At 39.7% G+C, this 15,784-nt stretch overlaps 1 protein-coding gene across 4 annotated transcripts in view; it reads left to right on the top strand.

Moving 5' to 3' along the window:
* The window catches only part of tanc1b (tetratricopeptide repeat, ankyrin repeat and coiled-coil containing 1b), a 107,744-nt gene that overhangs the window by 85,083 nt on the left and 6,877 nt on the right, over nucleotides 1-15,784 (top strand). For all 4 annotated transcript variants that reach the window (XM_081603855.1, XM_081603857.1, XM_081603858.1 and 1 more), the window contains 10 exons: nucleotides 1,291-1,898; nucleotides 4,080-4,188; nucleotides 4,645-4,767; nucleotides 6,268-6,504; nucleotides 7,805-7,990; nucleotides 8,398-8,476; nucleotides 13,919-14,052; nucleotides 14,215-14,338; nucleotides 14,428-14,603; nucleotides 15,326-15,458. In XM_081603855.1, coding sequence (XP_081459981.1) covers nucleotides 1,291-1,898; nucleotides 4,080-4,188; nucleotides 4,645-4,767; nucleotides 6,268-6,504; nucleotides 7,805-7,990; nucleotides 8,398-8,476; nucleotides 13,919-14,052; nucleotides 14,215-14,338; nucleotides 14,428-14,603; nucleotides 15,326-15,458 — 1,909 coding nt within the window. The remainder of the gene's footprint in view (nucleotides 1-1,290; nucleotides 1,899-4,079; nucleotides 4,189-4,644; nucleotides 4,768-6,267; nucleotides 6,505-7,804; nucleotides 7,991-8,397; nucleotides 8,477-13,918; nucleotides 14,053-14,214; nucleotides 14,339-14,427; nucleotides 14,604-15,325; nucleotides 15,459-15,784) is intronic.

Below are 15,784 nucleotides of genomic sequence, written 5' to 3'. Positions count from 1 at the left end.
ATCAGTCTGTGCTGCCAATTCAGTTTGTTTATTTATTAGCCTGCCAAGCATTTAAGATTCTGGTATCGTCACACAGCTCACTCAATGTGGTAAATCACTACGTGGAAACATTGATCATTTGTGTTTTCAGGATTGAATGCTTTTTATGATTTACTTGACAGCACATTGTTGAACAATGTGGAAAAAAAGACCTCTACTGTAGCTTGTGAGTTTTTTTTGTTCTGTTTTGTTTCCATTGAGCTGGATACCAACACTAAGTTTATCTGCAAGGCATTGCCTTCACTTCACCTGATCGAGTGTGTGTAGTGTGTGTGTGTTTCTCTGTTTGTGTTGTTATGATGAGGAAGAAATAAGCGTTATCTCACTCAGGCAATGTTTCTCAGGCCTCAGACAGGCAAAGGATTGGAGGATTAAGACACACTGACCCTCCGGGACATGAATTGAAATGTGAGCTCTGGCTAAGACTTGTGCTTACTCGCTAGTAGCCACCATCCCATCCATCCCCTGCCTCTTAATACTCACTTCACCTGCTAATGTCGTCCTTATAGCTGCATTTCCAACAGTAGCAGGTGTCTCTGCTGCTTCGGCCTGCTAGCTTACTGAGCGTACTTCCCTGCTGTTTGAAAAGCCTCTTCTCATAAAACAGTGCCTTCAAAGGTATTCATGACCTTGGAAACTTTCTACACTTTCTACATGTTAATACGGAAACAAAAAATCACTGTCTTTTATTGGAATTGTATGTGGTAAATGAACAGGTAGAGTGTTTTTTACTAAAACATATCTGGAAAGTGTTGTATCAAACTTTCAACAAAATAGTTTTCTGCCAGAATTCAGTTTAATCAGATTAGATCAAGAGTTTCTGTGAACACAATATTTATATTATATTCTTGACAAAGATTTTGATGCAACTCTGACTGGTCCATTCCAACACATTAATACTCTGTGATCTTAAACCCTTACACGGTAGCCTGGCTTGTATTTTTAGCCCTGTTGGTTTGGTGTATAGTGCTATTTTACCTCAGTTTTTTTTTTTTTCACTTTATAGCAGGTTTTTGTCTGAGAGTGTTCTGTAATTAGCTTTAACCAGCTTCCCTGTTTCTGCTGAAGAACAAACCATCACCATAGCATGATGCTGCCAACACAAGTTTTACCGGATGATTTGGTCAGCTATACCTATGAATAAAATTAGATTATATTAGAATCAATAACAAATTGAGGCAAAAACCAAGCAGCAATATTGCACGAATCTTCTTCCCTGCATCTTTACCAACTTCACCTTGTCTGTTGCAGGAGATCACCAGCTTTCTCTCATTCTCTAAAATCTCCCTGGATGATTTTACGGACAACAAAGAGATCACTAATGACCTCAATTCCTACATCCAGTACCGGATCAACAGCAGCAAGGACATTATGAACAACATCAGCCTGAACGGCAAGGCCGATCCCGGCACTGTGACCAAGCTCAGCGGCCACCTGACCTCGCGCAGTCAGGGCTCCTACCTGTATCTGAAGCTCACACTGGATCTCTTTGAGAGAGGCCACCTGGTGATCAAAAGTGCCAGCTACAAGGTAGTGCCTGTTTCGCTGGCTGAACTGTACCAGCTCCAGTGCAACATGAAGTTCATGACCAACTCGGCCTTCGAGCGGTCCCTGCCTATCCTCAACGTGGCTCTGGCGTCGCTGCACCCGATGACGGACGATCAGCTGTTTCAGGCCATCAACGCCGGCCACGTCCGAGGGGAGCTGCAGTGGGAGGACTTCCAGCAGCGCATGGAGCTGCTCTCGTGCTTTCTCATCAAACGGCGAGATAAAACGCGCATGTTTTGCCACCCGTCCTTCAGAGAGTGGCTGGTGTGGAGAGCTGACGGAGAGAGCACAGATTTCCTCTGTGACCCCAGGTCAGTCCTCTGCTCCGTAAGCAAATGTTTTGCTCTCAGCAGCTCTTCCTTAGGAATGCGGGCCTCTGTTATATGCATGATAAGCTTGTAAAGCATTTAGGCAGTCCTCTTGCTGTGGATTACAGACTTCAAGCGGTCCGTAGCAGAGTCCGACTAACACTCCCTGATAACATGAAGGCAATAAAAGAAGCATCAGAGAAGAAAGAGGTTTTCTTTAAACAAAATGTTTCTGTATTTGTCTTTCTTTGAAAACTGCGTTTCTACGACGGCACACACTTCTTTGCAAACTTTTATTTCACAGTATGATTCCCATTTAATTGTTCGAGGCGTCCATGAATATTTGTTGGTTATTTAGTATGCGGAGAGGGACGGAGTGTGAAAAGGAAGCAAAATGCTTTAATCAATACACACAGCACGACTAATGTCTGACTCAGCGAAGTAATTGGGTTTGAAATGCTTCAGGTGCTCTGATTATCCTTACAACTTTCTATTTTGTATCAAGTAAAAAAAAAAAAAAACTGTTTATAGCTCCACTTAAAGTAGACTCAATGCTTTTGCTTGCAGAAGCTTAAATTATCATGTACTGAATCAAAGCTGATATTTCTAAGTTAGTCTTTACATTTTAAACACTGTGGATGTTTGATACAAACACACTCCTGTTAAATTGTAACTCCATTTATCGCCAAGTAAACTGGGCTACCTTGATACTGTCACGCTTTCGCTTGCTGAAAGAGGAGCTGAGGTGTGTTAGGCTGGATTTCTGCTTAAAATATGTTGTGCTTTGTTTTTGGGCTCAATGTGTAGAATTGTAGTATCTCTTTGCTGAGACGCTACAGGTTAACTGTCAAGCACAGATGTCTCAACGATGTTTTTGAAACTTATCTTTTTGGTTGAATTTCTGCTTAGGCAGTCTGCTGCCGCCCGTAGTTTTCCCAACTCTGGTCTTCTATCAGTGTCGCCATTTTAAGTGATGAGTGACAATTAGAATCCAGGTTTTTCAAGACAGAAAATAATTAGCAGTTTCCACTTGAAAGACCGCTGGTGCTTCAGCTGACCAGCAGTGCACAGCAACAGGTAAGGGAGAGGGCTGCGCTTACTCTGTGCTTCAAACATTTGGAGAAAACTGCAGCAAATCAAGCACTTTCCCAGACAACTCATTAAAAGAACTTCAAACCATAAAACCAATATGAAATGTTTTTGAAAGAAACTTTTTAAAACCTCAGTAAACGTGGATGCTGGTAATTGGCGTATGCATTTTAGATATGTGCTGTGCGGCAGCTTTGGAGAGTCTTCATAAACCAGTCAAGACTCTCCTGTGGATGATTTTAATAGTTGAGAAAAATCACATTTTTTACCAGTTTGTTAAATACACACGCACTGCATAAAATGGATAAGATAGAGGATGCAGATAATAGAAATAAAGACTCAAAACATGGATAATCAATGCTTGAATGTTTATGTGCTCCTAAGCGTTTAATTTTTTTTTTTTACAAAACACATGCTGCCCGGTATATAGCAGATATTCCACCTTTCTGTGCATTCTGCTGGGGCTCTTTTTGCTCTGTCTGACAGATATGATACAGTTGCCTAATTTGAAATTCTTCGGATCAGCCATGCACGCCTAATAAGTTGAAAGATATCGGTCTGGCTGGCTCCCCCCCCACCTCTCCCTCCCCTGTCGTGCACCTCTACTCACATACTGATGACTCTGAACTGGACCAGATCCGAACTTCACATGCTGGTCATTCACAGCCTTCCAGCTCCATTAAAAAAACAAACGCTTGTAGTTTGGCATGGGCAGACAAAAGCTTGCTACACAGTACCTTTCAGTGTCTGTGTTCAAATAGAGGGAATTGTAACCAGATCAAAGTGATCTGCAATCATGCATGCCTGTTTAATGACTTTCTGCATTAATTGGTACCAGAGTGCCTTTGTGGGGGAAGATCCAGCAAACTTGTTTTATTTCTTTTTTTATTATTATTATTTTACCCCAGCCCTGTGTTGGGTTCCTGACCAGCTTTTGCATCAAAATCACACCAACCCTGAATAGGAGAGGTTTCTGTGTAGATGCCAAGTTACTCATCGTTATAAAACAATAAACGCTTTTATGTTTACGGTTCAGATGAGCAGGCTTTCCTCATTCGGACAGCAGAGTAATCTTTCTGTTGATTGGTAACTCAGGACTGGCCATGCTCTGATGGCCTTTATGCTGTCACGCCAAGAGGGGAAACTGAACCGTCAGCAGACGATGGAGCTGGGACACCACATCCTGAAGGCACACATCTTCAAGGTAAAACCACGGAGTCATCTTTGGACATTTGAAATCCATTTTCTGCAGTAAACATTTGCATTTCAAGCTGGTTTTGTGCAGTGAAATTGCCTTCATACCACTTCAGTTTTTTCATTTACTCAAGCTACAATCACAAATTGCAATGGTTTTTATTTTATAGACTAAGACAAAGTAGCTTCTATTTGTGAAGTGAAAGAAAATGGTATAAAAAAAAAAAGTCAGGAGTGCGCCAAGCAAATTTTTTATTTGTACTTTGAATAGGATGTTTTAGCGCATAAAATATGCTTAGATTGCAGCTCTGGCTGTATGTTGAAAATCCCAATAAAAAAAATAAAAAATCCCAATAAAATGTGGTAAAGTTTTTGGTTGTAATGTGAAAAGGAGTATAAAGCCATTTGCAATTCTCCCTACCTGTGTGTGTTTATATGTTTGCATGATGTATTTGCTTGCCTGCAGGGTCTGAGTAAGAAAACAGGCGTTCCATCTAGTGTGCTTCAAGCTTTATGGATCAGCTGCAGTGCTGATGGTCTTTCTGCAGCCTTGGCTTCCCTGAGGAACCTCTACACCCCAAATGTCAAGGTAAGGAGGCTCTTCATCTCCTGTCTCTGTGTGTGTGAGCTAGACCTTCTAGAGCCAGACGTGCTCAGTTTATGCCCATGTGATACGAGTTGTTTGAGAATGATTTTCTCTGGCAAAACAAGCAAATTCCATATTCACATCACTGGTCACAGTGGCACACACACACACACACAGTAATATTTCAATCATGGTTCCTAAAATCGACCAGCAATTCCCAGTTTAACCCCCCCCCCAAAAAAAAATAAAAACATTGAAAATTAAAAAGCACTGGAAGGTTGAAACTAAGGAAATGTGTTCCTGGGTAGGAGAAATAAGAAATGCAGGGAACAAAAAGATATGGACTGGAGAGTCTTGAAAAGGTAAATGTTTTCGCTCAGCTAGATGTCTGTGTTGTGTACAGATTTTCTCCCTCACTTCACAACTGTTAATAATGGGCCAACCTGTGCAGAGCATAATCATTGTTTCCCATCTCTAATTAGACTAATGTTGGTAGCAGGGCTCGTTAAACTGATAACGTGACAACTATCTGTGTGTTACCCTCTACATGAGTTGTTTTCTGGGGAAATAATGATTGGCCGTCACTGGAAAGGCTATTATGTTTTCTACCATACTACAGAATTATTAAAAAAAAAATTTCTTTGCTTCTAAGATGCTGTCAGCGAGGCTGACAGCATCACTTGTCTGCTGTGAGTCAGTAGTTGTGAGACAGTTGCAGAATGACCTTGGTTTGTCCTTTGGGGAAAAAAAAAAAAGTCTGTTAATTGATTCAGCCGAGGATTCAAACACAATTTTCTCTCAGGTTGCAGAATCCTTATTGGTGCAAACTTGTTTGACAAGATGATTTTATTGATTTACTCCTCAGGGAAGAGAATAACAAACGCTTATAATTGAATTCAGCTGCTTTAATTTGGTTTCTGACCTTTATTTTGAGATTTTCATCAGTTTTTCAATAATATCAACAAATCATTGAGTCACTATTGGCTTTGAGAGGAGTTCTCGGAAAACAGCGGCTCGCATTGTTGAAATGTTTTTTCTTGAAATTTGATTATGTACTCAGACTTTCATTTAATATTTTTTTTTCTGATTCAATTAAATATAAATCATCATGAAAACGAGATTTTTAAAGTAGCACAAAGATAGACATGAGTTTTGAATAAAGTTCCAACTGCAGCCCATCTGCACATTTCTCTTCTTTTGTTGTTTTTACATTTTTAATTAGTTTTAAACTAGGAACAGTGATATAACAACAACAACAATAAAAAACAAACAAACAAACATTGATATCTTTTGGTGCACGGATTTTGATATAGACATAAAAATGTGTTATGGCATAAAATATTAAAGTAAGAGTTGGGAGCAAACCAATTCTGATAATGATGAGTTGAAATCTAGTTCGTAATAGAAGGTTCTGATTTGAGATATGAAAGATGAGGACTGGGTAACGTGGGCTCTCACCATCCTCTTTGACTTATCTTCACATTTTCCCATCTTTGTGACCAGGTGAGCCGCCTGCTGATGCTGGGAGGGGCGAACGTGAACTACCGGACAGAAGTCCTGAACAATGCCCCAGTGCTTTGTGTTCAGTGTCACCTCGGTCACCATGAGATCGCCTCACTTCTGCTGGAGTTTGGTGCCAGCGTTGATGTTGTGTCTGAAAATGGGATGAGCCCATTGAGCTTCTCAGCTGCTGGAGGACACCTGGGCTTAGTCATGTTGCTGTGTAAGCGGGGGGCCAAGGTAAAGACACTTTTTTATTTTATTTTTTTGCATGAAAATGTTCTTAAAATGAAGAAAAAATGTCTTAAACCTGCAGCCATGGCTACCTTATCTGATACATAACGCATTCGGATCATGAGTTTCTCTTCACACTTTGCCAAAATACAGTTGCAAAGTTAATTCACTGGGTTTTTTTTTATTTTTATTGAGATTCAGTGTTATAGACCCACACAAAGTAGCACGTTATTGTAAAATCAATATCAACAATCATAAAATAGAATAGAAATAGAAATCCATCCACAAGTTTCATATTATGCATCGAGCTGTAAAACTAGAGGATGACTTGAGTGGTAAGTTGTTTCACAGTGAGATCCGTGTTGCCTGTCACAATCGGCAATGAATCAATTAATTGCATGACAAAGCTCAAGAAATTACATTTGCATGATTTGTCGTTTTTCTCTTTCTACTAAAAATTAGTTGCCAAAAGTCTAGTTTATTGGACTCAACTAGCCCCTCTTTTAAAGAACAATTTTGTTGACAGAAACTTCATATTTCATTTTATTTGTTGTTTATTTTATTTAAAATGTCTCCCAGTTTCAGTGTTAAATGTTGATTATAAATTAAGGCATATTGACGTTTGTGAATGTGTTCTTGCCTTACTGGGCCATTACCATTAAATCACTTAAAAAATGGTGTCAAAACAACAATATTATGGTTTATCGTGACAACTTCTGGGACAATTTATCATCCAGCAAAAATTATTATTGTGACCAGACTGGTAACTTAGTGGTAATAGTGTCATAATTCTTGACCGGGATGTGGGTTCACGGTGTGGTCCACTTAAAGTCCAGTTCAAATATCTGATTGAGAATCTGTGGTCAAACTTAAACATTGCTGTTCATATGGTCACTACTCAGTCTGACTGAGCTTGAGCTCCTTTGCAAAAAAAAAAAAAGAATGACCAACAGTTTCTCTAGATGACTGTTAAACACATACCAGAAAATGCATTATGCTGAAATGGCAACAAAAGCTTGCTTGAGAAAAAAAACACAAGTGTAATTTCCTCTGGATTCACAGGGCTACTTTGTGTTTGTCAATCATGTAAAATCCTCCTCATAATCTACATGAAAATCTGTGGTCACACCAAGACAAAAAAAAAAAAAGAATAAAAAAATCCTCAGACATCAATACTTGTATTTACACAACTTCAGTCTCCAGCAGTAAAGCGGGTGGTTATGGCTGCTGCACCAAATTTACCTCGCATGTAAAGCACATTTTCTGCTTCTCCACAATGAATCCAAGAATCTTGCATTTATGCCAGGTGGATCACGTAGATAAGAGCGGCCAGTGTGCTCTGGTCCACGCCGCGTTGCGTGGACACTCCGAGATCATCCAGTACCTGCTGGAGCTTGAATGGAGCGGTGAGGGGCAGCAGCAGGACTCCTCTCTGAAGAACAAAGCTCTGCAGCAGGCTTTGATCGCAGCCTCGAGCATGGGACACACACAGGTCTGACCAACATGCATGCATATTAATTTAGCAAACCAACTGCACGCTCTCATGAATTTGAAGATGGAGGAAGTTGGGCCAAGTTTTCTCAGTGGTGATGAATTAATTATTTGACACAACAGGTAGCCGGCAGACTGGGCTGCTTTTTTAGGCTTTGGGTTTGTTTTGCATTTCTCATCAAGCTGAAATGCTCAGCTTAAAGTAAACAGAGATAAAACTCCCTTTATTTGGTTATTTGAGGACCTACACTCCTCAGTTCTGCTTTGATCCATTTATAATAATTTGCAGATTTTTGTTGTTGTTTTTGTTTTCTGCTTCAAAGTTTTGCATGCTGCATCATATAGAAGGTTTATTTGATATTTTATACTGCAGTGGTACGCCATTAATCTACGTTTCTTTTTTGGCAGGTTGTGAGAGCCCTGCTGGCGCTGAAAAATGAGCATGCTGTGCAAATTGATAGTCATGACACTCTGTGGGGCGAGACAGGTATGTCCTCATCAATCTTTTTGCATTATGTGGCTCGTTTGTATGATGACCTGCTGTTTTACCATTTTCAACCTGGCTGCTGTAATTGAATGCTACAACAAAAGAGTTTGCAGTTTTGCTTTTCGCTGAGGTCATTTCAGATAGATGCCTATGCAGTTTGACTTATAAATTCTCGTTGCAAGTTAGGTTTACTGGAAAAAATGTGTGTACTAGCAGTGGTTTGTGTTTTTTTAAAAATGGTAGGTTAGGCACTAAGCGTTTCATATGAGCTTCACTGTAGAAATGTAGCCCACAAAATCTTGCTGTGGGTATTTCATAGTCAGTCTTGCAGTTTGGGATCACCTGTCCACTCAGGAATCTGGTGGCGGCCACTGATAACTTCCTCTTCCTGCCACCAGGTGGCTTTTCTATTGTACCTTTAAAATTCCAAACTATTTTTCCACCTGGAAAAATAGGGTTATGCTGAGAATTTTGTCTTCTTTTTGTATCATTTACCTTGTTTGTGACAGATTATGATCTCTCCTCTGCACGTTTTAAATGTTCCTTTGACTTTGCAATGAAACCCTTTTATTTGTTATCTCATGCACACGTGAGCCAACTAAGGAAGATTTTTTCTAGTTCCAACATGTGTGCCTGAAATCACGCCTGATTTTCAAACAGGTGAAGAATTTTGTTCAAGCGGTTGAATATTTTTGAGACTGCAGATGTTATTAAAAGTAGGATTCATTCATTGTATTAGATTATTGAAGCATTTAGTATGTTTTATGTAATTTATTATAATAAAAGTACTTTAAGAATTTTGAATTGTGCTGGCGAGCCTCAGTTTTATATATTTTTTTGTTATTTGAAACGAGAAGCACCAACTGCAGATCAGTTTTGTTTTCAAGTGAACAGTTTAGGAGCTTGAAATAAATCTAAATATCGATGCACAGTGACAGCCACTGTGATGTTTGAAAACACAGCCTTCTTTTTCATTCCCCGAACGTCTGCATTCTGAGGTGAAAATGTTCGACAGCCATTTCGCACGTTTGAAACCAGTGTTTGAAGTTATTTCTGGGCGATCATAAAAAAATAAAAACAAAATAAAAATTGAGCCTGAAAAGAGAGGAAGGTAATAATAGTTTCTTTGTGTCTTATTCGGTTCTAAGCTGTCAGAATTTAGCTGTCACTGCTTTGTGCTTTGGTTATTAAGGGCAGGCAACAAAAAGCCGTTTCTGAATCATACAAACTATATACCACTCAAGTGACCTCTTGAATTTATTTTCAATTATATTTCCAGATCTTGTGTTTTATCCAGTGATTTCTAGTTGGACCATAAACGGCAGTTTTGCTGGTGTTTTTACTGAGGACTTTTCCCTCTTGTTTTTGAGCCCCTGCAAGAAGGCTCGATATAAATATTGAAGTATTTTTCTAAATGCAACCATAAAATATGTTTGCTCTCAATTCAAAAACGGTTTCAAATCTGTTTAGTTAGATGGTTATTTAGTAGCTCTACTTCAGTGATTGATGTATAGCTGCCTCTCATTTAAGAGCAAATGTTTGTTTGACTTTATGTCAGAACATTATGTGTGCTGCATTATCTTGAACCAAAAACATGTTTGTTTGTAGTTAAATGAAGTTAAGTTACCAAAGTAGACCTGATAAGCTGTCAGCTTCGATTAAAGGAAAAGGAGGAGGCTTACAAAGTACCAGACGGTACATTTAGTCCTGGATTTCAGCTTGAGAAAAGGTTTGTAAACTGTGAGGAAATTACTACAATAACTGACTGTAAAGATACTTTCTGGGAAATAAATCTCTTTTTTTTACCCCTAATTTAAACACCACTTTATAGATGTTCGCTTTCTTAGAAACACAATCTCTCTTGCAGGATTTTTATGGCACAATAGCTGCTCTCCTTGAATCTGTCACGAACCTTAACAGGACAGGAGACTCGGTAACATGAGACCAGCATTTACAAAAACAGCTACCTGCTACCCTTGCTTTATAGTTTGAAGTTTATATTTTACAAGTCCACTCCAGAAATATTAACATATCACTTTCTTTTTTTACTGCACCAGAATCGAGCCCTGCAGTAACATTAACTTGAAACATGATCTAATCTGAGCAGAATCCAACTGACTTGAAACGGAGAAGCTCCGGCTGGCCACATAGTTTTTTTTTTTTTTTTTGCATTCCTAGATGATGGAACGTTGTGTCATTTAGGTCTCATATTGAAACTGAATTAATAACTGTGAATTTATTTTACTTTCTGACTCTGGCGCTACACAAACCTTTACATGAAATAGTGATCATGCTGTCTATTTTTTGTTCATCTACAGTGCAGACAGAAAAGCAGATGTTATCACTCAGCTTTCAAAGTGATCCAAATGTATTCTTCCTCCTAAAATAATGTACCATGTAAATATATTACGAAGTAGCTTCACCATGTACATGTATGTTTGCATTTACCTGTCGGACATCTCAGCTCATCTGCATTCAGAATTATTTAATCAGTGAAAACAAATTGGCTGAAGATGGACTGGATGGATCTGGCGGCGTGTTTTGAACGCCCACATTTTTAGCACTTATCAATGAGTTAAATTTCAGTTTGGCCTCTCGTCTTTCTTCTGCCTCTCGGCTGCAGGTGTATTAATCCAATCCTGCTCTGATGTTTGAAATCTCAAAAGCAAGTGTAGTTTCTCAAATATCTTGATCGAAATCATTCATTCATTTTGTCTCTGAAAACCCTCCCTGATAACAACCTGTGAGACCTCCTGTCACACTTAACTTCGGTGGTATATTGCATACTTATGCAAATGATCCCACTATGTTTAAATAGAGGCAGATCAGATCGTTCCTCGGTTCAAGCGCCGTCTTTTAAAATCCCTTTTTTAGGATGCAGTGCAGTTCCTCTTTATGCAAAGAAGAGGTGATTTAAATGCAGACAATCATTCTTGTTTCAACAACCGGGTTTAAAGCAAATACCAACAAGCTGGTTTGCTGGAAGAAAAAGAGAAAGAAGTTGTGAAAGATATACAACACATTTAGACTTTTTATTTTTTGCTACGAGTACCTTGATTGTTTAGCCACAAACATTTTTCCACGCTGTAATAATAGGGTATTTGTATGTAAAATTTTGGAGGAAGATTATTTAAATTAAATTTGGAAAGAGCCTGTTGCAAAACAAAAGGTGGAAAAACTGAAGCACTGCGAATTCTTTTCGGATCCTCTGTACAGGAAGCCGTTTCCTGCTGCTTTGTTTATAGGTGAAAACACGGCCATGAACCCTTGTGTTTAGATGAAGAAATATGACTAAGTGACGACCTACAGCTGCAGACTGTCACTCAGTAGAGACTTGGAAAGATATCACTGGGCTCAGAAACACTTTTCACACTTTGGTCATTTAAATTCTCAACTTTTAGATGAGTGTGCTGCTAAGTAAGGACAGTATTTGTAGCATGGTGTTTTGTTTTCTGCTTTTCATCATCTGCTATATTTCTAGTCAGGGCGTCATCTCATTTTGTATACGTAAATGTTTGTGATGGTCCTTGAACCTTCTCTGGTTGTCATTTTCAAAAAATATTCAGTTATAAAAAAGCAAGAACTACTTTTTCACTTGACTTTCTTTTAGAGTTAGCGAAAAAGTTCAACTTTTTCATTTTATTATTCATTAACATCAACAACATTTTATCAACATTGCTAGAATGTCAACTCATGAACATTTAGAGACCAAGTCACGGAAATGAGCTCCCTCTCTGCGGATTAGGAATTTAAAAAAGTTCAGGTATTGCGCAATGGAAGTGCTGTTGAGATTACTCTTATTACTTACATAAATATTAGCATTTTTGGCCAGAATATTTGAAAATAACTGAATGAGATGTGCATAAACAGCCATCAGTCAACAGCTGCTCTCGTGTCTGCTCTTTGTAAACTAGCGTGCACCTTCCCAGAGCGCCGCTAGCGTTGCTCCCTGGAGCCCAGGCTAAGTTTAGCTGTTTCAGAGTCATTGTTCCCATGTGTGAACTGTGTGAGGATATCCACGTTTTTAACAGATGGCAGGCGGGGTTGTTTTTGGCTGGGGAGACTGTTCATCCAGATGGATGATGTCAGTTAGACATGGAGGCTCTGCGGCACCTTTCGTCTCCGAGGTGAATGTGAGAACAGACCTGCTCCTGTTCCTCTGGTGGAGCTCGCTCTGTTTGGAGAACCGGCGTTCATTTAGGACCGATCCATCTGTTCTCCGTAAGCATCCAACATTATAACTGTGTCTCCTCTTCATAGTAATTCACTGCTTGAGCTGTTGGTTTTTTTTTCCGTCAGAACGGTGGTTTGAAGAAGACCTAAAACGCAAACAGGAGTGTGTGTTTAACAGAGCTGGTTGACTTTGTCGGCTTGTGTTTGTCTGCTGGTGCATGAAATGACTGAGTCCTCGACTCTGTCTATGAGGTCTGGGGAATACGAGGCAAGAATTTAATGAGTTTTAATAAGCACAAACATTATCTGATTTAAACTCAATTAGCCGCATGTCTTCAGCTTGTGAAGAATGGGAGTTACTTTTTTATAGCCAAACCTTCCTTTTTCCAACGCCCTCTGTTGCAACTTAAGGCATTGGTTCTCAGCAGTATAACTTGCAAAACTATTCTTACTCTTTGTACTTTTCCACAATTGGTCATAGTACAAATGCAAATGCCGACATATTTCATTTGGATTTGATGTGACCACCGTGGTGTTCTCCTAAGATGTGGTAGGTTATTTGTCCTTCACATTTAGGCCAGAAACTTTGGTCTCATGCAACTAGAGTACATTCTTCCACACGGTTGTCGTTTCTCCTACATGGCACATGCCAAACTACAATGATTTCAATGGTTTCTTATTGTCACGCTTCCACACCGGTCAAGTTTGTGGAATTTACCACTAATAGTTTCTTGCCACATGAGTCATGAATCTAAGCAAAGTCTCTCTAGAGTTGAATTTGGCCACTTGGCTGCTTTTCCTGTTTACTCTTTCAGTTTAGATGCATGGCCAAATCTTGGCACGTCTACAGTCTGGTCATACTGTTTCCATTTTCAATCATGGCTTGACCTGTGACCTGTGAAGCCTCGGATTACTTCACCCTTATTCTTCAGATTAAAGGTGAAAAATAATTAATTTGGACACCGATAGATTTTAGTCACTAATGAAGAAATAAAACTGGCTTCACTGTGTTTTATTTAGGGACACCAAAGTAGCCGAGGGCTGAATAAATTTGCATTCTTTTTGGATTTTCACGTTTTCATGTTTTAAAGGTGAAGGTTGTCACCTGAAAGTCTAATAAAATGCATTGCACTTTGTGGCTGTAACAAAAAACATGAAGAAATGTGAAAATTCTCAGGCAGTATGAATACTTCTGTAGGGTTCGGTATCCTTCCTGTGGATTTCTAAGTTCTGACAAACCTGTTTGTTTTCTTCCTGTTTGTAATTCAGCACTGACAGCTGCTGCAGGCCGGGGGAAGATGGAGGTGTGCGGCTTCCTGCTGGAGCAGGGGGCGGTGGTGCAGCAGGTGAACCGGCGGGGGGTGTCTCCCCTGTTCTGCGCTGTCAGACAGGGACACTGGCAGGTATGATGTGCTGAGCTGCTTGTTTGTTCCTGATAAACTGTTTCCACTCACAGTAACCTGCCGCAGTGACTCTGCTGCATCAAGGCATCACAGCACTGATTTTGGATGAAGTCATTGTCCATGCTAAATTAAACTGTTTATTTGTTTTTGGTCATTTTTCAGATTGCAGAGCTGCTGCTGCAACATGGTGCTGACATTAACATCAGCGACAAGCAGGGAAGAACGCTGCTCATGGTGGCTGCCTGCGAGGGTCACCTGAGTACCGTTGAGTTCCTGCTGTCTAAAGGTAAACACCAATCACTCTACATCACTAAGATGAATGTCTGTTTACCCAAGTGCGAAAGAATAACCTGTGTGGTAATGTTTGCCTCAAAGGTGCTTCTTTAACTTCGATGGACAAAGAGGGACTGATGCCTCTTAATTGGGCGTGTTTGAAAGGACATAAGAATGTGGTGCAGTTTTTGGTGGAGAAAGGTGCGGTCATCGACCACACGGACAAAAACGGACGGACGCCGCTGGACCTCGCCGCCTTCTACGGAGATGCTGAGATTGTAAGTGAAGCTGTGATGGCTAATGATGTTATCAGGGTTCTCCAGCAGTTTGGAAATCTGGAAAAGGACTAAATTGAAGTTTCTTCCAGGTGTGGAAAAAAATAGAAAATGTAGGAATATTTATTTTTCCAGACTTTGTTCCCATCAGCCTGATCCACATGACAAATATCACAATTTTTAAACCTAGCATGCTTCTGTCTGTGCACGTTTATGCTGGATTTTGCTTTAAAGAATCACATGGTTGCGTTTACATTAAATTTGTTTGCTTCGTCTTCCACAACAATCTTGTCTGTCATTTTAGGTAAAAATTGCTTTCATAATTTTTTTTACTGCTGTTTTAAAACTCTGATGTTTAAATAATGAAACACACGTTAAGGCCTCCTGGGTGGACATTACTCAGATAATTGTAGAACAGGTGATAATAATTTGTTTATTTATTTACAAAGTAAACAAATATAAAAAAAACCCTTTTGTGCATCCATCAATTTATCATCCGTCATACTATGTCATCCATCCATCTTTGCAAGTTTCACATTTAAAGCTTGACTACGACTAAATTCACAACAAATGTTTCATTTAATCCCTTTCTGGACCTAAGTTTGACTGCAACATCTTTAAATATTTCTCTGGAAAATCATGAAACATTGAAAAAAAAAAAAGTGAATAAACCATGTGTTATGGAAGTTTGTGGTATAAGTGTGTGTGTGTGTGTGGTCCTGTAGGTCCAGTACTTGGTGGAAAGAGGAGCAGTGATAGAGCATGTGGACCACAGTGGGATGAGACCTCTGGACCGGGCCATCGGGTGCAGGAACACGTCAGTGGTGGTGACTCTGCTGAAGAAAGGGGCCAAGCTGGGTAGGAGCTCCTCTCTAACAAACACATCCCCATGTTGAGGTCGACAGAAATTTAGTGTTTGACATTTGGTACATGTAGTTTTCTTTGGCTTTCTGGGTTGTTTCACATCTTTTGGTAAACACAGAAAAGCCCTCTTGTCTCCAGCTTGTTTGTGTCTCTCGGTATCTCATGATTCTAAGAATAATCCCAGACAAATGTAGAGGAATGTTGTGGGGAAAAAACTGCTCCTGTCGCTGCATGTCTCACTAAATCTTCAGTTTGTTTGCGTGCATGTGTGTGTGGTGTGTGTGTGCGCGCGTGCGTGCGTGTGTGTGTGTGTGTGTGTG

This window comes from Poecilia reticulata, chromosome 2 (assembly GCF_904066995.2).
Source record: "Poecilia reticulata chromosome 2, P_reticulata-male-v2, whole genome shotgun sequence".
NCBI classification, from domain to species: Eukaryota; Metazoa; Chordata; class Actinopteri; order Cyprinodontiformes; family Poeciliidae; genus Poecilia; species Poecilia reticulata.
The sequence above is the reverse complement of the archived record's forward strand: the minus strand, read 5'-3'. Positions and strand labels throughout refer to the sequence as shown.